Source organism: Plectrocnemia conspersa, unplaced genomic scaffold (assembly GCF_051122295.1).
Source record: "Plectrocnemia conspersa isolate PC_06_02 unplaced genomic scaffold, ASM5112229v1 ptg000005l, whole genome shotgun sequence".
In the NCBI taxonomy this organism is placed as follows: Eukaryota; Metazoa; Arthropoda; class Insecta; order Trichoptera; family Polycentropodidae; genus Plectrocnemia; species Plectrocnemia conspersa.
The window spans coordinates 28,794,370-28,817,710 of NW_028277169.1; the positions used below are offsets into that span (position 1 = coordinate 28,794,370).

Sequence of the window (23,341 nt, forward strand, 5' to 3'; positions counted from 1 at the left end):
TAATCAAGTAATTGATTTAACTTCATATTTACTTTATTATAAAACAAGAAATAAACTAAATTTACTAAAATTAATATTTTTTAAATTTTATTTGGTGTTCCCTTTTTGAAAATATGTCTTAATAAAAAAATACAAAATGATCACTGAGGAATGTCCTAAGTTTCATTACAAAATTTCCTGAAATGGAAAATACTCTCGCTATGTAACGAATTGGGTTGAATACTTTTTAGAGTATACTAAATGGCATTCGACCTTTATCAAAGATTTTTCTATCCCAAAACATCGGTTACATCGTTTTGATAAATTTCAAACTTAACGGGACTCTTTATACCCGATCCTTGAGTTGTGTATTGAAGACAAAATGCACAACGAACGACAATATTTTCAAATCGAACCTAAACATAATATGTATGTACAGTTGAAACTGTAGATTAGGGGCTTGCTAAGTAGGAGCGTGTACTCGGGGATTAGAAAATACATATGCATATTGACTTTTAAAATATTTTATCTCGTTTTATTTGCAACTAAGGTGACTCTTTTAGAATTCATATTAAATATATAAATTGTAGAGAAACACACTTTTTTACCGATTCTTATAACATGTAAGTATGACAAACAATGATTTTATAGATAAGATAATTTAATCTTTCTGGTGTGCAATAACATTTCCTTTACTTCATTTTGGAAAAATATGAGTTTGTTTTTCAGATTCTACATTTAATGATTCTAAATTAGCGTAAATTTGACAATCGACTCTCCTAAAATATTTGATAAATAACCTTGGAAAAGTTTTTAATATAAATCGTGTTGTTTTTCTAACCATAATAAAAATTGATTTTTATCGACTATGTATTAGTAGATTTTATAGTAGCAATATTTAAATTTATTTCTTTCGATGCACGTAATATTTTTATTGTTAGAAGATATGTTAGGTAGGTATGTCAGAATTTACTGTAATAGTGTTTATCGGAATTACACCATCAATAGTTTTTTCTCTTCGGATCAATATTACTACAAAAGAAACTCGTGATATTGCTCTGCTGACGTTTCATTATTAACGATATGTGGGCCAATATAGATTTGTTATGGCCAAAACTGGTCGGCGCTAGAGTGGCATTGCGTGGCGGTTTTTCTCTCTACCGACATGCCCGCAAGGGTTCGGACGCGTGCCGTCGCGCGCGCGCCCCTTGTAATGTAAGCACCTGTAACCGTCAATAAAGTTACTACTGCAGCGGCTCAATCTGTGTCTCATTGCCACCCGCCATCACCAACAGCTCCGAAAACGAGTTTAAGAATTCATTTTAAAGTTTAAAATTACGTATATATTAATTCATTTTAAAATGAACGCTATTTTATAATCATAAAATATAACATATTTGTATAATTAAATTAAACTATTTAAACAGAAAAATAATATTAATTTTGAACTGGAAGCACAGCATGTAAAATTCAAATTAGATGATGATTTTAAGGGAAATAATACAAATATTATGGGGGCCAATTTAAATTTGTTATGGCCAAAACTGGTCGGCACTTAAATAGCACTGGCGTGACAATTTTCTCTATACACTGGCAATCTTCCTGACGTTCGGACGCATTGTCTCGCGTTTTTCCTTTTTAAAATGTAAACAACCTCAAATATCACCAATAAAACATTACTGCAGCGGCTAAATCTGTGTATGATTGCCACCTGTCACCATCGCAAATTTGCGTTCTTTACACTCGATATTGCGGTATATTTGATGAAAGGTGTACGTTAATGAAAAAGTTATTGTGTAAAATAGAAGTTAAATAAAAATCAAGATAAGTCAATAAAACAACGAAATGAAAGCGCAGTCGGTAAATTAAATTATAGTTCATAAATCCAAAATTTGAGAGATTTAACACGAAATAAAGATACTTGTACGGAAGTAAAATATTATTTATTATTTTTATTAATATAGTCGATGAACGTGTATGTTTATAATTAAATTAGATCAAGTATTTCAATTAGAAGTAATAATAGAAAAAAACAAAAAACGTAATACAAACCTAACAAAGCTACGTTGATACAATTGATAATATATTATTTTACAGCTAATCTTCAACAAATTAGAATGTCATATAGGGAATGAAAGGATTCCCCCTTTTAAATTTGCACAGAAAAATGCATGTCATTTAATGAAATATCATGAATTCTAATGAAATCGAAATATTCAAATAAACGAGCTCAAGCTTATCTACTTTCCACCCCCTGGAAAAAAGCTGAAATGATGAAAAAGATGAAAATACAATATAATTCTGTGATATAAATAAAAAGTGATAATAATAAATAGTGGAAAAAAAAGAAATGCAATATAATTTAGAAATAATATTGGTTCACAATCGATATTCCACTAATAAGTAGAGTAAAGATTAAATGAAATTAAAATCTTTATCTAAAAGTGTTAATAAATGAAAATAAGATCTAGTATTTTAATCTGGCGAAACCACCGAAATAAAAATAAAAAATATGCTAAACTGAAATTTGCATGTGCTTTTATATAGATAGAGGTCGTGTTGCAGAACAGGGTTGCTAATTCAGCATCACTGAGTAGTGTAAAACTCGTAAAATATTTTCATGTTTATTTTGTGTACAATCAGACGCGCATTATGTTTTAACGCGTGGCAACACTGACTTTGTGTATCTCATTGTTCTCCGCCTCGCTGGAGTGGTTGGTTTCCTTCGCAGTTAGCCGAGCTACTTTCGCCATGGAGGCCTCTTTTTCGCTGCTGCTATGGTTCTGCGTGGCCCTCGGGGTGAGTCGCTGTCGCTTTTCGAATCGTCTGCCATTTCAATCGTATTATCTTTATCCCGCATATCGCATCCATATGTAATGCAACAGACCCCTCTTTGCGCGTGACGTCACACGCCCGGCTTGTGACATTATTTACCGTTGACGCCGAATACAATTGAATTTGATTAATTATTGCATCTTTTACTTTTACGTCACATTCACATTTTTTAATTAATTATTTTCCTCCTACACTTTGTATTTGAGTCATTTGTTCCTATTGCGCAATTTTTTTTCTTTTTATATAATTATTGATAATTGTCAACTTTTGACTTCATGACAATGCCAGCTAACATAAGAATTTAAATCAATAAAGCGATTGAGTCATTTGATGCAAGAGCAAGTTGGAGAAACAGCTGTTGCAAGATGGTGGCGCCTCTCAATAAGCTATTGTTTCACTCGTATTTTCTCGTTATTCATTAATAACATAAATACTATTCCATCAGAATATTCCTACAAACTCGGTAGGTAGGGAAACTTCCACTTGAGACACTAGTTCGCAGGATTTACTTTCTTCTAGGATACGATTCACTGAGTTATCGCATAATCCAGCTTGTGATGGCCGGATGAGCAGGACTACCCCTCGTAGTACTACATATTTTATTGGAGTTTCATTAGTATTTTATTTATAAACGTGTTCTCGTTGGCTGGCCTGCATTGCCTATCATCCGTATCACAACATCACCCCCCTGAACTGAAAGGTTCATCAGGGGTCACTATCTCGTCATATTCCGATGCCCATTAGAGCTAGGATGTCTGCACTAACCGACTCGCCTATGACTATCATCATCATCCAGCTTCTTAAATAAATAAATAAATTTACCGCTTATTGGTAAAGTATTTGCTTCAAATTTTATTATAATTTCAAAGTGAAGGATAAAAAAGATAAGAAAACTATTTTCGATATGTAAGAAATCAGTCTTTATGAATTTTAAGCGAACACTAAATAGTGGTTCGTATGTGATTGTTTTCGCCGCAATATAATCAAACAAATAATGCAAAATAATCACAATTATATGGTATGTGCGAGATCATCCTTATGTCTAATCAGCTATAAATTTCTTTATAATTCTCAGTTCATATTTGTCCACTGTGTAATATAAATCCTATTCTTCAAATTTACCAACGGTCTATTCATTCAAAATCATTTCTGATAAAGTTTGTCATACGATTATTTCAAAATGTCTAATACTTGCGATTTATCTCTAAAACAAAATAAATAAATCGACTGCCTCCTTATTTTCTTAAGATATTTATGGCTCAACTTTTTCATTGAATATTTATAGGACATGCTGATATATTAGATGTACCAGACGAAAATGACACTGTTTTAAATAAGACATCGAAACAACCATCTACCATCTTTTTATTAACTTTTTGATTCCGCTTGAATAAAAAATTTAGAATTGTTGATGTAAAATACACTGATTTTACTAGCTCAATATTTTTAATTTTACAGTCAAATAATGTTGCATCGATTTGAATAGGTAAGGAATTATGTTACATCCAAATTCCTTTAGCCTGGATGGGGTCTCACATTATCATGTTGGAAAACAATTTGTCTTCTATTGACTGCAGCAGGCCTCATTGTTTTTATCGCAACATTTAAACGCTCAAGCTGACCACACTTGACCACAGCTGTTATTGTGCGATTATATTTAAGCACCTCGTAGTGGATGATTCTTTTACAATCCTACCATACCGACAAAAGTACCTTTTTTACTGTTAGTTTTGCTCTAGTAGTTGGCTTTGCTACCTGCCCTTTTGAAAGCCAATTTTTTTGCAGCTTTGGTTTGTACATTATCCACTTCTCATCTCCAATTACATCATGTTATATAAATGGCGACTTTTCTTCTAATTCAAGATAGTTTTATGAGGTATTCATACTTATTAATTTTGCCGATTTTTTAAAAATGTTCTTGCACACTTGACCATGAGTATCGAGTGAATCGGCAATCTGTTAAATAGATTTGGTCGGATTTGCCTCGACTTCACTACATAAAATATCATCGTCCACTTTCACTTCTATGTTGATTTTTTAAATTAAAGTTTCCACTTTGAAATTTCTTAAACCGCCTGTGGCATTGGCGAACGCTTATCTCACTACCGTAAATATCGCAAATGTTTGTAACTGCAGTTGTTCATTGTTTTTTTGTGATATTTGTACAAGATGCAACTTCGCAAAAACTGTTTGAAAGCCCTCCATTTTATAAAGAAAAGAAAAAAAAAAAGTATTATTTAAATGCTATCCTAAAGGTGTGTGAAGTATATAATTATGACCAGGCTCTTAATAAACTCTGACTGAAATTTGATTTTTTTTGACCATTTAAATTTGTAAAACTTTTTTGCGTTTGACTAAAAACACATGCATAACCTGATGCGAATGTGTTAACTACATAGTATGTCACAATCATGCCGTAAATAATATATTTGGTTCCCTCCCATAGAAAAGTGCAATTGACACATTCTTCACTTTCTGGTTTTATATTATATCATTTAATTGTTTTCGATCAATGCATGTGCTAAACTTATAACATCTAAAAAAAATGTCTATTCATTTATGTATTTATAATAATGTTGCTGCCCCACTTTGGAGATCACTACTTTCGAGTTCTAAATGACAACATTTTCGATACATCAATAAACTGGTTAACCCATACGTCACGGTGCCTCGAAATGAAAAATGATATCCGATGGGGTCGCTCAACTCCCCCAAACATTTCAAGTCAAAATATTGATGAATTCTTCATCAAATATATTTAAAAATGGATAATTCTAAGTATAAAATTTGTTATTCATGATAAGCTTCATCATCTGGTCAATATTTAAGATTTTTTAATTAATCATTACGATGCAAAAAGCGACGACGTAAACGCCGAGATTTCGCTGCAGACTAGCTTTGCAGGTATACGAATGACTGCCGCGCGCTCGGTACATAAAACTACGGAGTAACCCAAAAAAATAAACAAGTATTTCATTTATTTATTATTTCAATTTTTGAAATAAAAAATTGTTGCAACATTTATGTTGTTATTATACAAAAAAGTCAATATATAAATACTATTTTGAAATTAAAATAAAAATTTGAAAAAATAACACATTTATTTTATAAACACAAAAAAATTCTAGTGTAACACTAAAAAATATGTTTATTTTATACATAATAATATATTAACATTTTATATTAATTTCAAATTTGTAAAAACTTTTTTCAAGCACACCTTTCTTTCGGATTGTGATATTTTGTGCAAATGATAAAAGTGAGAAATGACATTTTTGCTAATACGAGTTTATTGATATATAATTCAATTGCAATCAAATATTCACTCATCATTGTAATTTTCTCCACCGTAATGGGAAATCTTCCAGGCAAACTGAATTCTTATCCATAAGTTTTTATGTGTATCGTGCTAATAATTTAAAAATAATAACTCGAAAAAATTCTCATTTTCTAAAAAAATGTGTCATTACTGAGATTCGGTACTTCCAGTGAGCCAGTAATATCTGACGGGAGATAATATTTACTCAAAAAAAATATGTTATGATTTCCTTATAACAGGATAGAAAAAAATACAATATAATCTTACTAATCTGACAATCTTTAAATTCTCAGTAATCCAATATTATCTAATGGTTAATGGTAAGATAAATTTTTAGTGTCTTGTACTTTTTGTATATGTACATCGTATTTTTTATTTTCTGTAATTTGACTTCATTTCTAAATAAACCCTTTTACATTGGCATTCATGTCCTTGACAACAGTTAGAGGGCGAAATATTTCCCTGATTGCGGCTATAAAAATTGAAGGAATTGGCTAGCGAATCATTCAAATCGATTAAATTTGGTGGACGTTATGCATGTATATGTAAACGAGTATGTAGCCACAGTTACTTTGGCAAATTGTAATAAATATTATATGAATACATATAAGAAATAACCTGCAGCTGCTCGGAAAAATAAACTATAAATTGTGATTATGTACACGCGAGTACAATAAAATGCATTTATTAAAAAATATCTTCTCTGGTCAAACGATCATCAAATCTGAGCATCGAAAATCTATCTCTAGTCATGGCCGCTGAATAAAAATATTGTTTGAACAGTTCGCTTGTTGTCCATAATTCTTTGAACTGTATTTTACCCCCATTCAATCCTCCAGAAGATAATAGGATGCCTATAAACGCTTCAACTTCGATACGATTTACGGGAGAAATGTCTTTTTTGAAATGTATTATCAATATCGATATCGCTATCATATTTGCTACCACTTTCGTCAGAATCTTGCAAAATTCTTAGCAACTCTTCGTCAGTTACAAGCCGATCAGCCATTTTACAATTTCAAAAGTAACGTGAGAAATAAAATAACAATAACGATCGAATTTGGCGGTTCAATTCATACTGTATGTTTTTTTGGGTAACGGTGTAGTTTGCGATAAAGCGTTGAAGGAATCGCGTGGAGGGGGCGCCGCGCGAAATTCTTAGAAGGCGAATTTCTCTAAAAACTGACTCAGGTATACAAATCACGCGGCGACAGTAGCGATTAGAGTTGATTTTATTTTTTTCTCGCGATTGGAGATAATAAAGTACAATGATTATTTTTAATATTTATTCTTTCAACTATTTTTGACAAATACAAAAAGTTTGCGACAAATAGGATTTATATTAAATAAGTTATTTGAGAAAAACCAAAAAGTTGGGGGAGTCAATAGACCCCACAGGCACGGATGGGTTAAAATATGGCACTGAATGACTCGGTCCGATTCAAACACCACGTTTCTTTTTTCAGCTGTTCGGTCTCGGAGTGATGACCATCGGGATTATTGTTCAAGTTCTCTACTTTAACGCGACCAATCTCATCGAGTCCAATGTTTTGGCTGCTCCGACTTTCTTGATCGTAGTTGGCGCCGTGATCTTCATCGTCGCATTCATGGGATGCTGCGGCGCTTTAAAGAAAAGCTTCTACATGCTGATGACGGTGACCTAGAATCTTGGGAGATTGTAAATATTATTTTTAATGAATATTTAATGCGTGTGTGTATAAAATGTTTTCAGTTTGGGACTTTCGTTATGGTGTTGTTCCTGGCTGGATTCGCAGCCGGCGTCGCAAGCTATTTGAATCACTCCGGCTTGGAGAGTATTGTGGCAGACAATCTAAACAGTACCATGTTGCAGTATCCTAACGATGAGAAAATCCAGAAATCTTGGAATGTCATGCAACACGAAGTATGTATAACTAGATCTGCACATTTATAAATTGATGGCAGTTATTTTTTCGGAATTTACTGTGTCACCGATGAGTTATTATCATTGTGGTTTATTGTTTCATTTATTGTAATAAATTAAATAACTGATAATGATTATTGGTTTTTAGTTGCAATGTTGTGGTATCAATGGACCTAGCGATTGGAGTCACATCGGAAACGGATCGATCCCATCTTCGTGCTGCAATGAGATTCCGTTCGATGCAAACACAAATACCTACCAATGCGTAGATGCTTATCTAACAGGATGCTTACAGTTGGTAGTTGAGACTATCAGCAATAAAGCTACGATTTTGGGAATAGTGGCATCTTCCATCTCATTTGTATTGGTAATTATTTATTTTCTACATAAAACTATGTTTATTGGTGATAAATTAACATCGATTTTTATTTTTCAGATCATTATCGTCATCTTTACGTGCTATTTGGCTGGATCAATTCGCCGCGAATACGAAACTGTTTAATTTGCCTTCAGATTAAACACTTTCGTATTTGAAATTTTGCTATAAATTTATTATTGATTTATATACGTATACATTTATTAATAATTAACAATTAAGATTCATTATAGATTAAATATTGTTTGAAATCAACTAACTTTGAAGCGGTGTTTGTAGTGAAAAATTATTTTTATATGATAAGATCTCTTCGTCTTGTTACAATTTCTGCACTGATCCACCAAAGACGCAAAACATAGCACCTTAGATTCGTTATTAGATAAGCAAATTTTGTTTAAATCATATTAGTATTTTGGTATCATCATCTGTGTCGTGTATTAATGTATCCACTTCATTATCGTTTTATTTTGTCTGTCCTTTGATTTTTCCTGTTTAGTATTTATTTTGAGTAAAGCGGAAATACATTTTTATTGGTTTATTTTATAATTTAAAATTATTTGCTCTTTTTGAGAGGCTGTACTGATCGATTCATTTGTGTGGGTGTATTGACATATATTATATTTCATAATGTCTATTATCTATGTTAGAATTTAATGTAATACATAATTATATCTTCATTATTGTACTAGTCAATGAATCTTTTATTTTTACATCCTATTGCACAAATTAATCTAACCTTTTGTGTAACACTCAAATGCCAAATCCTTATTGTTGTGTTTACATCAATTAACCCCCTTCAAATAAATCCATTTCGCATAACTACTACAATAACACTCAGATAACTTTTTGACAGTGAATTTGAATCATAAGATATTTACTCACCACGATAACCTTAAGTTGTGAATTATTTATATCATTTTTATTTGAGTGAATATGTGATTAATAGCATTTGCAATTATTATCAAAAATGTAATTTTTCATGAAATTTTGACATGATCCAAAACCAATAAAAACATTGTCTCAACATTCTTCTCGCACTTTCTTTGTACTTGACCTATGAACTATCAAATCGTCTTAATGCATAATTGCCGAGAGTGTATTAAATGAAATAGTTCATAATCATACATATATTATAGATTTCTTCAAATAATTATAATACAATATCTTAGATGATTAATTTAATTAACACCTTATTTACCAGTCGTTTTTTCGCTGCATGAAGCATGGCCACGGGCAGTTTTGCAAGGATATTGCGCTACGCAAAGATAAAAGAAAAAATAGGTTTCCTTTGAATTAAAATAAATAATTGGTAAAAAGTTTTGACCAAGTTGCGTACAATCAAAATTAAAACCTTACTAATTTACATTTAAAATGTTTTATTTTTATTTACAAAAATATTTACAAAAACTTTATAGAATCTAAGACTTCAGTGGGTTATAAACAGCTAATATGGATCAAATTTAATTTATTTAAAGCTTAGTCACGCTGAAAAAATATTAGTGTTACTTTAGGGTTTGAGAACTTTAGTGGGGGGTGTTGACTTCGAACCCAAAGATTCAGAGTGGAATCTACAGTTTTATTACATTATATTTATATATGTTGAGACAGACAATAAATGGCGAGATGTTTTTTCCGAGCGGTGGTGGAGAAGCTAGCGCAGGGATGCTGTCCATGGGAGGCCCTCGAAGGTCTTGTAGGTGCATGCAGCGAGTGTCTGCAGGCAGTTCCACTTGCTGCGATAATCGTGTTCGAGAGGCTCAGGTCGTATCTTCGCGTCTGCCAGGCGGGGTGAATCTGCTGGTCTCTTCGAGGGCTGCTGGTGACTGCCTTCTCTTCATAAGAGTCCAAGGTTGCAAAGCTTGCTGACCAATCGCAATTATGCAGCGATCATCCAGCCAATCGCTGCAGTCGCTTCTTAGAATGGCGAAATATGTATACGCCTTTAGAAAGCGACGTTCGCTTGATGGGCGTTGTCCAAGGTTGTATTGCATTGCAGCGAGAATCTTGTGGATTCGGTGATTTATTATATTCGTGATTGTTTCGCAAAAAAATAAATAGTCTTTCAGTGACTGAGAATATTTACAGTAAGAACAAAACTCGGTGTTATTTATGGAGTCGTAACGAGGGCCGTGTGGTCTTGCCTTGCCGATGGATGATCATTTTGGTCACAAGTTTTGTGACAAAGACCCTTTCAAACGTGGTCATCTGTATGTGGTCACTACATCATTTTATATTTTTCATGTGTATACAACAAAAAGACGTTTTGAAGGATTTTTATTAAAAAATAAAATAAAGTATAATTATTTTTATATAGTACATTAATTTCATAGCTAGCAGTGCAATAAACTTTAGTTTTTGCCGGTAGATACTACACAGGCTGTCCTGTGGATTACCATTAGCGAACATGACGAGTAGAGACTACCTAACTCATTGTTCAAGTTTTATTATGAATGCATTAAGTTATATTAATGTAGTTTTGATGATCTAATATGAGTGAGGATTGATATAGTTAAAAGCATTCATCAAGAAGAAAAAAATTCTAAGTTGCAGACATCATGTGAGCAATTAAAAACGGCAAATTCCTATGTATAGTTCTCAGAATTATGGTTAGAACTATCTGCCATAATATTTGTCAGATTATGCACTTGTAGAGAGCTACACACTGTTTTAAGGGGTGCCCCATTATTATGGCCAAGGGTGTATATGATTGGTATTGCTTTGTGAACGTTGCAGGTTAAATTAATTCAAATCCAAATCAAAATACAATTAAAAACTGAAAAAAGTAAATGGTTTAGAATATCGGCATTTTATTTTCTTCTCCACGTACAAATCACATACTTTAAATTTGAGAGAAATTCGCTTTGCAGGCTATTCATAATTTACATCCTAAAATGCACCAAGTCCAATGAAAGATTTTTCAGGTGTTAATTCTTTAGAAATTGAATAGGTAGCGCACATTGTAGTCTATTATCATTTTTATGTTTGTAGGTTTAATCCTATATGTGGCATAGAAAGAAATGTTTTCTTTATATTTGTGAGGAATGTAAGTGTTTTCTTCTAAGAAAGGTTTGATATGTAAATAATTTAATTAAGATACTTATGAAAGGAATATATTTTGGTTTAGGGACAACATAGCACAAAAAGGTCTCGATTGTCATTATTGTCAAACACAGCAGCCGAAGATCAAGCAATAGGTTTCTGTGCCAGATGTTTACTGGTCACTGATTTGCTTCATGTAGCAGTATCTACCTTTATATCTATAAAAAATAACCTGATTCCATAACACGAGTTAGCAATACGATCCAGTTTCGGGTTTACGTCTGCAAGACAGCTTTTTTGTTATCCATCGGATCTCTTTACAAAGGGTTAGGTACAAATTAATACACACTAATTGGGACTGACTGTGATATATTTGGTTGATAAAGGATCTGGAGTAGTGACAGGTAAAATTAACAAGAGCATTTGTGAAGCAAGTTATTTTATTCATTAGAGATGAAATCGATAACTAGATGTTGAAGTTGGCGCACCTTACTAGTGTAACGGCGCCATTTCCGAAACCCCAAGAGTTCGACACCTTTCTGTCGGCGCCGGCCGAGTGCGTTCGATATGAAATAATATCACAACTAAAAACATCACATTCTCAACCATTACACACACTGTACAATCATACTAAATAAAAATAATACATGTAAAACTAGGTCTCGATTTCACGTTTAATTTCCGGAGCGAAAGAGACAAACTCAATTATCAAGAAATAAAAATATAAAATAATTACAGTGCGGTAAACGGAAAAAATGATTAGAAGCCTTGGATAATAAAAAAAGTCTAACGTATATTCTTTTTTGATTATCAGTAAAAGGAATTAGAGGAACATCAGTCACAATATTATTTAGCGTTAATCATTTTTAACACCAGTAATTTTTATATTAAATAAATGCCTACATATTGTTTTAGTTTGTTGCGTCAATATACAACACCTAGACTAAAAATATCATACTTTTAATTAAATACTAATTCATAACTATATGTATAGGGAGTTAAACCGGAATTACATGAAAATTATAAGACCGTTATGTATACAGTTATAGACATATTATTTAAACATCAACTGATATTTTCCCCACAACATTTCGTAACTTTCACATGCGAGTCAAGCGGAAACCATAAAATCGTCTGTCCATTCAACGAGTTTGGCACACACACATACACACTTTAGTATTTATTGAATTTCGGTATTCGAGGAGTACAGCTGCATTACATTCACATACTATCACTGTAAGACTACATATTTTTTTTATTTATTAAAAAAATTACATTACTTTCTTGAAATATTTTATATTCTAAATAAAATTATTCACTAATAATCCATAGGGAAGATATGATGATGAAAAATAATTATAATAGTATTATTGTAAAAGCATATGTAAAAATCAGTCACGGTTGCCACTCTTTACCCTCGTTTCCCTCCCCTCCGGCGGCAGAAGCACATCACTATATCAGAGGAACTTTTCGATACAGATAATATTGAATTTACATACGAATAAAATAAAGTTAAATCATAGTATACGCTAAGTGAAATGCAAAACACAAATCTTCCACGATGTATAATAATAATGGGGGAGAGATGTTTTAGATATAATTAAACGACTGATAAAGGGTAATACATATGGAGCTCGTATCGACAGCAGCGATAATTTAAGCAATCGAGCTGATCATGTTGCATATCGTTTCGTCCAGAGGCGAGCGATGCGATCGTGTTCTTCTCTGTTTTGCAAATATTGTGTGGCAATGCTACCGACGAGTGGATCGGCTGGAAGATTAAAATAAACACATTAGTCCATTATTCTTATTTCAGATATACACATTTGTATTGCCATTTCATGCAACGTTAATTTATGATGTTTAGTATAAGATTAAATTTTAATAATTACAACTGTGACAAACGGGAATAGAGGATTAAAGTTTTTACTATATAAACAAAAAACAAAAATTATCACATACCAGGATTGCAATCAGTGAGAAGGGAGCAAATTGACAGCAAAACCTTCGATATAGTAAGAGCCGGCGACCAGTTATCTTTTAATATATCCAAACAAATTACACCTTGACTGTTGATGTTACAGTGATATATGCGAGTGCGGAACGTAACCTGAAAAGCAATCAATATATAAAAATCGGATACAATTGAGCAATAATAAAACATCATGGATTATTACCTTTGGCGGTTTGAACGGATATTCAGGGGAAAAGTGAATATCTAGGAAAAACACGCCACCTTCGTATACAGATCCGGGCGGTCCGAGGATCGTGGACACCCATTCGTATAAATTGTCGCCCTTGGGGCCGGCGCTGCAGTTCGGCGGCGGGTCCAGGGTAATTTCTGCTAATTCTTTTTGGATGCGTCTAGCGGGCGCTTTGGACATTTTCGGATTCGGTTTCGACTCTTTCGTGTCGGGTTTGTTATCGCCCATAGCAGGGCAACTGGATCCGCTCGAACCACCTCTTCCTCGGCCTGTACCACTCCCTGATGAGCCTGACGCACCTGACATTACTCAGGTACCTGCAAGAAAAGTTCCAGTTATTTAAAAGGCAATAAAAAAATAAAATTGTAAATAATAGTATATCACTAGATAATGAAATAAGTCAGATTTAAAATCATTTATTAAGAGTAAAAACAATGTTGTAGGCGTTGTATATTACCACTGATTTCAAATGTTATAAATGCTCTATGGTTGCGACTTTATTTTACGACAGCGAGCATAAATAGGTTTAAGGCTTTTAAAATGTATAATAGATGGTTGTTACGGATTTCAAGAACAAAAATCTGTTTTCTGAACAAAATCCATTAGCAGAAAATATTTAAACATAGGAAAAGCATCACATTTGAAGCTGTCGAAAAAGACTTGATTTCGATCAAATCTTCCACTATAGCACAAGTTTTGGAGATACAGCTTGTTTAACACTTCACTGAGATGGATGTTATTGGTAATGTACTTTAATTTCATGAATCATATGATCCACATGGTTTTTCTATTCCAACTATATTGTATCTGGGAGAGCAAAATTAGCGATTTTTATAATTTCAATTCCAATCAATCACCTTTAGCCACGCTAAGATGCTATACCAAATGTAATGTAACAATAAAAATACATATTTTTGCTACATGACATGTGGTATAATTTCAATGACCTAATAATTCTGATAAAAACTATCCTAATTTTTTCCAAAAAAATCCATTGTTCATTACGATTCTTGTAAGAGTTAAATAATAAACCACAACGCTGTACAGCCCGTCCAAGATATGAACGACCATCGTCATAGTACTGGTGAGAGAATTTAATAGGGTGACCATGTGAAATTACAAGTGCAATTAATTTTTACTTTTTTAATTTTATTTGTTGAGGAAAATGTAAAATAACACTTGCTTACTTATTTTGCTTATTTGTATACATATTTAACTCAAAAACATGACAGCACTCACCAAAATATTATTTAAGACGTATACCGATGGCGGCAACTTTGGCGCAAAATAATAAAGGCGAGCGAAAATGGCCCGATTTTATGACCCGTCATAAAATCACTTAAGGGACAAATTTTTACAAAAAATACGGTTAACCATCGGGTGCGGGTATAAACGCAGAGACATCTAAAACATAATTTATGGGTTGTACGGAACAGAATGTAAATATTTAATAATATATGTAAACAAAGAACAATAACATCGCGAACGTGTTTGAGCGCGAAACATTATAGTTTTTAATGCAATTTCCAACGCATGGTATGCATTAGTATTGGTAACGTTCTCATATTGGTGTAAAAAAATTCGTGGGAAACTGTAGATGTGTGCATGAATGCGTACACGCACCCTTATTTACAATACAACGACGATGGTCGTTAACATCTTGGACAGACTATACTACATTCCCTAATTGCGTTTTTTAAACTAAGATCTGCAATTGAGGAACAGTGAATATATCACAAATTAATTTGGCTTGTATTATTCTGGTCAGTATTTTAATCAACATTTGGATTATATAGTATTATGTTGACAGTCAGTATAATAATACATGGGCATTATTAACGTGTTTTAGGGCCAACACAAGCCAAGTATGCTCTTCGTCGTCGCTGCATCGTTCGCCGCTATGAATAACCTAACATAATATACTGATCTTTCTATGTTTATAGTATAAACATATGAACATTATACTGACCAATAACGCTATTTATACTCAGCAACAAATCTATTTAAGGGTTAACCCTTTGAACGCATTATCAAAAATAATATTTTGTTGTTTTTTTTGAAAAATGCAAATTTGACCTTGATACTGTGTTTAAATGTTCTGATTTTTTAATTTTTATTCATTTAAAATGATATTTTATGTTTATTCACAAAAAAGTTTTTTCTTGAAAAGCATTTTTTTTACTGATTTTTGCGTAAAGAGATAAAAAAATCAATTGGGCGACTTTAGTCGCTTTCCGCGTTCAAAGGGTTAAATGCTGACTAATTAAATATGTCGTTAAAAGTTTAAGCTATTTGCTATTGTTGCCACATCCCTTTTTTACTATAAATTACTAATTAGGATTTAAATTTTTTTTCAGATCTATAATGTGTTCTAAGGTGTTGGCATCTGCAGGTTGATCCTAACAAATAAATAACAATTCTGTAGGTACTGTGTATCAAAATTTACAGGAAGATTATCAATTTCATCGTTCTACTGAGCAAACAATTCGCAACTTAGTGAAACATTTTGAAGAGAAGGGGAGCGTTGTAGATAGGATAAGGCCTGTGCATCATCGTGGCGCCCGTTCAGCTGAGAATATTTGTATCTGGACTTGAACCTAAATCCATATAAAATTCAGATAACATAAGAACTGAAGCCCAGAGATAATTTACAGCGAAGAATTTAAGCAGAAGTTGATGCTGATTTTTCAAAGCAAACCTTCTCTGATAATGCACATTTCAATAACTCTGGGTATGATAATAAGCAAAATTTCCGCATATGGTATGAGGAAAGTCCTCCTGAGATTTACGAGACCATTATATGCGCAAAAAAGTTTGGTGCACATTGTGGTCGGGCGGCGTCATTGGCCCTTACTTTCTTGGAAACGATGAAGGCCGGACTGTAAGTCAGTGGTGAGCGCTATAGGCGGATGATAACCGATTATTTTTGGCACGAAATCGAATATATTGATGTAGACATGCGGTTTCAACAAGATGGCGTAACTTGACACATATCGGGTGCAACGTTGGAAGTTTTGCATGAAAAGTTGGCATTATTTCACGTTTTGGTGACGTCAACTGGATCATCCGATTTAACGGCGTTGGATTTATTTCGTGAGGTTACGTCAAGTCATGCCTACGTCGACAAACCCGAAACGTTGAAGCACCTAAAAACCAACATCCTCCAAGTTATAGCCGAGATACTGCCCGAAATATACGAAAAAGTTTTTCATAATTAATGGAATAGATCAAATGTTCGATTAATAAAAAAAAAAATCCGAAGATATCCTTAAATTTGTGTTATTTTAAATATCGGAAACTGAAGTTGGATCACCTTTTACTTCTTTAAAGCTCAGAAAGTTAAATAGACACATGGAAACGATGAATCCCAGCTCAATAAACAAAGATTCATTGGTCAACCAGTTCAATTCTACATACCCCTTTCTCTGGGAAAATTATGTCGAGACGAAGATTTGAGAAAATTGGACAATTTCTAAATAATAAAACACACAATCCCGAGAAGCATCCAGACCCCAAACTTAATATTATACATTACACATACAATCTTAAAAATTAAAATAAATTCAGCAAAATTATTCTTTTAACAGTATTCAAAATAAAGTGGTGTGGCGACCACCCATTTAGAAGGGCGATTGTCTCATTGTTAATGACCGTGACCAAAAACGTTCATTCATTAACAATGAGACAAACATCATGGCACAAGAGGGATTTCTCTTGACCACACAACACGGGTCGTTAAGAGAATCCCTTTTGTGACAAATCAGTATGGACACAATCAATCACAACAATGCAAACCCTTTCTTTAGAATTCGAAAGTCTGGAGCCAAGCAAAAAAACTGGCTTTCGAAATACACATCCGATTTCTCGAATTCTAAGAAGCTACTGCAGCGATTGGTTAGGAGATGGATGCACAATCGTGATTGGGCAGCTAGCGTGCATCCCCCTAAAGGATATAAGCCCGGACTCCGACGAGGAGAAGGCAGACGATCAGAGACACAAGACGGCCCAAGTCAGACGGAAGAGACGGCTGAGGCACGAGACAAGAGACATCACCGGCAGAGCCAGCGACGCAGACAACCAGAGAGCCAAGATCTACCAGCAGCCGTCCGGAGGAACCAGCCACGCACCCTCACCGACAGACCTGCAGATCACACTGTACACTCGTTGCACGCAGCCACAGAGCCCTGAGACATCATCACCTGCACACCTACATCACAAGGTATGTCACGCCGTAATCGTCCATAACTAAAATTGTAATTATAACTTAGTAAACAATCTAATAGGATTCACCAAAGTCTCATTGGTCGCGAGGTCAACCTCCCCTAGGGCTACGCCCCCTAAAGTGGCATTATTTTTATATGTTTATTGCTAAATATTGATAATTTTTAAATCTGTATTATTGCATAAATAAATAATAAAAAAACGCTTTTTTTACTTTATATGTAAATTGACCGATTGAACTGAATAATTAAAAGAGTGACTTATTTTAAACATTAAAAAACAAACTGAGGGTAAAATGATTATAACAATAGCACGATGTTGATTTAAATTTTAATTGTGTTCCCGAGCCTTCAATTTTTTTAGAGACTGCCCCGCAACAAATTTAAAAAAAGTTTGAAAAACAATATTTTAGTAGAGGAGTTTTTAACATTTTGACTTTCATGCGTAGATTGATTGCTCGAAAACCTGGAGGCCAAAATATGGTCATTTATTATTTTATAAAAAATTTGAATACAGGATTTGATATATATTATTTAACTTAATAAATATAGTCGTTAAAATAAAAATATTTATACGAGGCCGTCGTTTGGCCTGATAATGAATAGAGATCATCATATATGTATCAACGTATTGTTCACATCCGGTAAAACCAGCAATGTGTGATAATTGTTATAAAAATACCATCAATAAATATTATATATATCTATAGCAGTGGCGTGCCGTCCATACATGCGGTAGATTCAAAACGTCAACCCGCATGCACGATTGATCGACTATAAGCACGAGCATGTGTAGCGGCTGAGTCGCTCGCCATCAACCGTGCATGCGGGTTGACGTTTTGAATCTACTGCATGTATGGACAGCACGCCACTGATCTATAGACATGTCATCATTATATTCATTAGCTACTTTTTTATTTATATTCTGATAAAACTACTTAAATGTTTTATATTATTTATTTACTTTTGTATAATTATAAAAGGAAAAATAGAATCGTTCTGTACCATTTTATTGTTTTCAATTTTTTTTACTACTGAAAATAAACATTTGCAATGAACAAGTTTTTCAATATATAAAAGGCCATTACAAGGACCAGCCGTTGCATTTTGCTTCAAAAACATTCACAAGATACAAGACAAATAATTATAGAGCCATGATAATTTTTAGTTGTATAAACTAAGTCATATTACGACGACTGGTCGTCATATGGCGCATTCATTCAGAAATACGTACGACAACCGGCGCGTCCTTTGACAGTCAGTGTTAAATTAATGAACTCCATGGACCCGTTATTGTACAATTTGTTTTGCAACCCCACCGTAATTATTTTACTCTTGAGACTTAATTTCTGGCTCAATAATGTCATAGGTACTACATTTTAATAAATATTGTTAAAAATGTATTGTTGGTTATTTATATTGATGGTCTTGTGCATTTATAGAAATGAACATATAGAAGAAAAAAACGTATAAACCATTAGACGTTCGACAAAAACCTGCCGTCTTTCACTGTTGGAAGTGTTGAATAAGACTCATACAGACAGTTGTTATTGCATTTCAACCACAAGTCGATTTTTACGCTAATAATTGCTTATATTTTATCATTAACTTTAAATATATTTGTAGCTGGACCTTGGGAGGTCTGAATTCAGTTCATTCAGATAAGTAAACATATCAGTCAAGTAAGCAATCTTCGTTATAATTCGTTCAGCTCAAATTTCGTATCCATTAAAAAATACTATTTTGAGCTTCATATTTTATCGTAAAGCTTAAAACTTTTTCAGGTGACAAGCAACCTACTTTTGTGTTTGTTAATTCCCATATATTGGCACAAAACTTTAAAAATTCAGTAATTAAGTGGACAAGCTTTAACGAGAGATTAAAATTCCATTTATGTACTTACATTAATATGTTCGATAGGACAATAACATGTTTACAGTACTAATTGGACACGAGAACTTTGTTACCCTTAGTTAGTCGCGAGTAGGACTTCCGTTTAGTAAAAGTTGATCTCGATCCATGCAAGTGTGACGTTAATTCAACCAAATTTCAGCCACATTTTTTTTATTTTTCTCGTACTATTGGTTCTAATTTTGTAGAAGTATGATTGAACATAGCACTCAGTATTGAGAAAAAGATGGGAGTTGTATCTTTAATACAACTTTTCACTTTACATGCAAGCGAGCGAAAGGATCTCACCATATGTGCCCGCTAAGAACAACGATGATGCCTTAAGATGGATCGACTAGTTGTGAGTTGTGATTCTTGCTCTGTTGTTATGGACTTGTCTCCAAAGTGGGCACAAAAATTGATGTGCAATCGGTATTGATTTACAGTTGACTACGGTTTCAAGGCAAGCGATCAGATTTTCCAATGCGCCAGGATACGATCCGTCATCCATCTCTTTCTAAGACGTCACACAAAGAAGACGAGGAGATACGAAGAGGAGAACCTTCGCCATTTTAGGAGTAGTCGTAGTCGTAGTCGGTTGCTATGTCGCGTTCCGAAAGAGCAGCAAAAACGGATGAGTCACATTCGTCGTAAGACGCAAGGTCGGAACGCGCCACAGCGAAGGTCGATCCTAAATCGAGTCGAATCTGCGAGGAAAGCGCGAGCGAGGACGAGGAGGAGCCGCGAGCGGCGAACGGTGAGCGGGGAGCGGGGGCACAATGGCGCCGGCGGTCGGAGAACAATGCCGCGCGCGTCGAGCGAACGATCGACCGAGACGCCACCTGCCAGAGCGGCCGCCGACCCCGACGCCGGATCGGATGTCGCGAGACGAGCGAGCATCCGTTCCGAGGCTGCGCCCCCTCGAAGGCCGACCGACGCCCGGTCGGCGGCGTCGAGGGCGAGAGGGGCGAAGAGGGGGCGCGACGACGGAGGCCGCGCTGCGTTGCGGTTGCGTCGCGACGGAGTTACGTAACGACGGGGGCTCACCTGCGGGGCTGACGAGGCCGGAGACCGGCGACTCGGGGCGACCGACAGCGACGCGCCTCGCTTCGGCCAAACTAATTTAAAAAAACAAACCACAAACGGCCATTTTGTACGGCGACGGACTGTACGCAAACTTGTCCGGCCGGCGACTGGCGTATCGATCGAAACGTTCGCGAACGCGCGATTTACTCTGTTCGGTATATTTCAAAATTTAAACGAGAGTCGACAAATACGTTTCATTGAAACCCCCCCCCCCCCCAAAATCGTAAACAAGTAACCTAATTATCAACAAAGCTAATATCGAATAAAATACTTTGAAAACATCGGTTAACATATACGCGCAGATATTCTTATTTATAATAATAATATTTATTTATTTTTAATAAATTTGCTACGGTTCAAACAAAAATAAATTGTATACATCTTAGTGTGACAAATTATTTTACTACAAACTGACAATCTACAAATATAAGTTATAGTTATTTCGTTGAAAAAAATACTTAATTGACCGTTATAGGTTTTTCGTAATTTTTTTACCTCCATCACTGTCATACTTTCACTGACGCTCCCCTCTCTAGACATGTGACATAACTTATAGACATTTTTATAGAGGGTAGAAATTTTAATTTGAAGGCGGGTTACATGCGATGCTTAAATCGTGCTTAAAGTAACTGCTTGATTTTTAATTCAAAATATACATAGGCGTAATTTAAAATCTAGCTAAATTCACAAAATTTAGGGGGGAGTGAGAAGGTCATAAATGTATTTTGCATACAATAAAAATTGTTATTAAATATTATTTCCTAAGAAAGTTCTTGTTAATTCATATATGATAAAAGTTTAAAATTCTGTTACAACTAATAATAAAAATAAAAGGGTAGAAAACTGTCACGATATTTGCGTAAGTATCAGTGGCGTAGCTATGGTTTCTGCTGCTCAGTGTGATTTATAACGTTTCCCCCCTCCTAATACAATTATCTAATATACAATATCTGTAACTTTAAACAAGTCTTCAATATGTTATAACTTTCTAGAACAAGCGGTCCCCTTTGACCTTCCCCCAGCACACATAATATGCATATAAAAAAAGATTGATGAAATATGTTAATGATTATTAGGCATTTAATTATTTTAGTAACTTCAATTTTTACCGATTTCAAGAAATTAGCCAAATTTGCGCTGGCCAAAATATTTTTATTTATATGGGCGGCATTTTATGACCAGTAGGGTTATAAAATCAGCATTTGTTAAATTGTTGTTTATTGTTTTTACATATTTAATTTAGCGCTTAGCTATTCGTGGATATACATATATATATTTTTATCGCATTCAGTTTAAGAAAACGAACAGTCTTTCCGTCGCAAGAATGCCGCCCCCAAGCAAGTGCTGCCTGGGACGGTTCGCTCCCCTAGCTACGCTAATAATAAGCACACTAACCAATCTGATTCGCCATATTTTTATAAAAAAAAAATCATTTTAGTCATTCGTTTTATATTAAAAAATCCACAAATATAAGGCTACCTAGTACTTGAATCAGGTGCAGAGAGTACAATTTTCAAAACAAAGTAATATTTTACTAGTACAACATCCCAATTAGAAAAATCAAAATAATATTTATATTCGTATAAATTATTTTGTTACGTTCAGACAAGGGGGGGGGGGGCGTATTCTTTTTTCGGTTTTACTACCTGCTTTAGGGGGTAACCTATTTTTTTATGAATTAATAATATTTGGAGCACAAAATCTAAAAGTTATTTTGAAGTAAATGCTCAAGTTTTTTTATTAATACACAGCAGGCTTGTAATATTAAATTTATGAGCGGTTTATTGTATAGGTTTCAATAGTGTAAAAAACGTAGCTAATTCGATCTCTATAGCGAATAGGAAAATCATAGCTATGCGAGAGAGCTGGCAATTTCGATGTAACATATTGTACTAAATTATGATATTGTTGTAAATGCTGATAAATTAAAACAGCATTGGAAAATAAATAAATAAAATTTGGCATTATTATATGGAGTTATATAAAATATATATTAATTAAACAATATAATATAATACAAGTTACCTCTAACAGTGATTCACAGGTGGCGTTCGTAGCACGTTCGTTGAGCTCAGTAACGCCGGTCGATCATTCTCGATGTTTATATAAAACTAAGACAAATCCAATTTGAAAGCGATAGTTTTAAATGTTTAACGTATCGATAGCGTTAACCGATGGATGGCGTATTTTAAACGAGACTTCCATCGACCGGCATCCGCAGAAACGATCAAAACACGAATATTACCTACCAGCTGTCAGGTTGACAGTTTGAATGAGCGAGCTCGCGAACGCCATCGTCGGGATGCTTGCGAACGTTCCGAATAGGGCAACATCTTTGATTAGACGATTGGATATGTTTATGAATATACTTAAATATTTATATATATACTAAAAATACGATTATTATTTCTGTTTGGTTAAAAAGGAAATATTTTTAAAATTGTAACGCAATAAAAAAGGTTTTTATTTATTACACGTATTTGATGAATA

The 23,341-nt window shown here is 34.0% G+C and overlaps 2 protein-coding genes across 7 annotated transcripts; one reads left to right on the top strand and one right to left on the bottom strand.

The window, feature by feature from the left end:
- Positions 1-2,669: 2,669 nt before the first annotated feature.
- On the top strand, positions 2,670-9,105 carry LOC148235382 (CD63 antigen-like). The gene is made up of 5 exons (XM_088187051.1): positions 2,670-2,778; positions 7,600-7,788; positions 7,866-8,036; positions 8,185-8,403; positions 8,473-9,105. Exons 1-5 carry the CDS (start codon positions 2,731-2,733, stop codon positions 8,536-8,538), a joined length of 693 nt encoding a protein of 230 aa, XP_088043177.1. The 5' UTR covers positions 2,670-2,730; the 3' UTR covers positions 8,539-9,105.
- Positions 9,106-11,873: 2,768 nt separating this feature from the next.
- Positions 11,874-23,126, bottom strand: LOC148235383 (ubiquitin-conjugating enzyme E2-24 kDa-like). Of its 6 annotated transcripts, none has more exons than XM_088187054.1 (5): positions 23,101-23,126; positions 22,877-22,962; positions 13,629-13,972; positions 13,414-13,561; positions 11,874-13,222 (listed from the first exon to the last, which is right to left on the bottom strand). In XM_088187054.1, the coding sequence occupies exons 3-5, from the start codon at positions 13,959-13,961 to the stop codon at positions 13,125-13,127; spliced, it is 579 nt and encodes a 192-aa protein (XP_088043180.1). In that variant the 5' UTR covers positions 13,962-13,972; positions 22,877-22,962; positions 23,101-23,126; the 3' UTR covers positions 11,874-13,124. The 6 variants fall into 6 exon arrangements, with proteins under 6 accessions (XP_088043180.1, XP_088043181.1, XP_088043182.1 ...); XM_088187055.1 differs by having other exon boundaries at positions 23,097-23,124; XM_088187056.1 differs by lacking the exons at positions 22,877-22,962; positions 23,101-23,126 and adding an exon at positions 20,903-20,960.
- Between the last annotated feature and the right edge of the window lie 215 nt (positions 23,127-23,341).

Excerpts from the sequence above, each read along its gene's own strand:
- LOC148235382 (XM_088187051.1), top strand. The coding sequence starts at position 2,731 with ATGGAGGCCTCTTTTTCGCTGCTGCTATGGTTCTGCGTGGCCCTCGGG. Across the intron at positions 7,789-7,865 it reads GCTTCTACATGCTGATGACG|TTTGGGACTTTCGTTATGGT; the intron begins GTGACCTAGAAT and ends AAATGTTTTCAG. Across the intron at positions 8,037-8,184 it reads GGAATGTCATGCAACACGAA|TTGCAATGTTGTGGTATCAA; the intron begins GTATGTATAACT and ends ATTGGTTTTTAG.
- LOC148235383 (XM_088187054.1), bottom strand. The coding sequence starts at position 13,961 with ATGTCAGGTGCGTCAGGCTCATCAGGGAGTGGTACAGGCCGAGGAAGA. Across the intron at positions 13,562-13,628 it reads ATCCGTTCAAACCGCCAAAG|GTTACGTTCCGCACTCGCAT; the intron begins GTAATAATCCAT and ends ATTGCTTTTCAG. Across the intron at positions 13,223-13,413 it reads TCTCACTGATTGCAATCCTG|CCGATCCACTCGTCGGTAGC; the intron begins GTATGTGATAAT and ends TTAATCTTCCAG.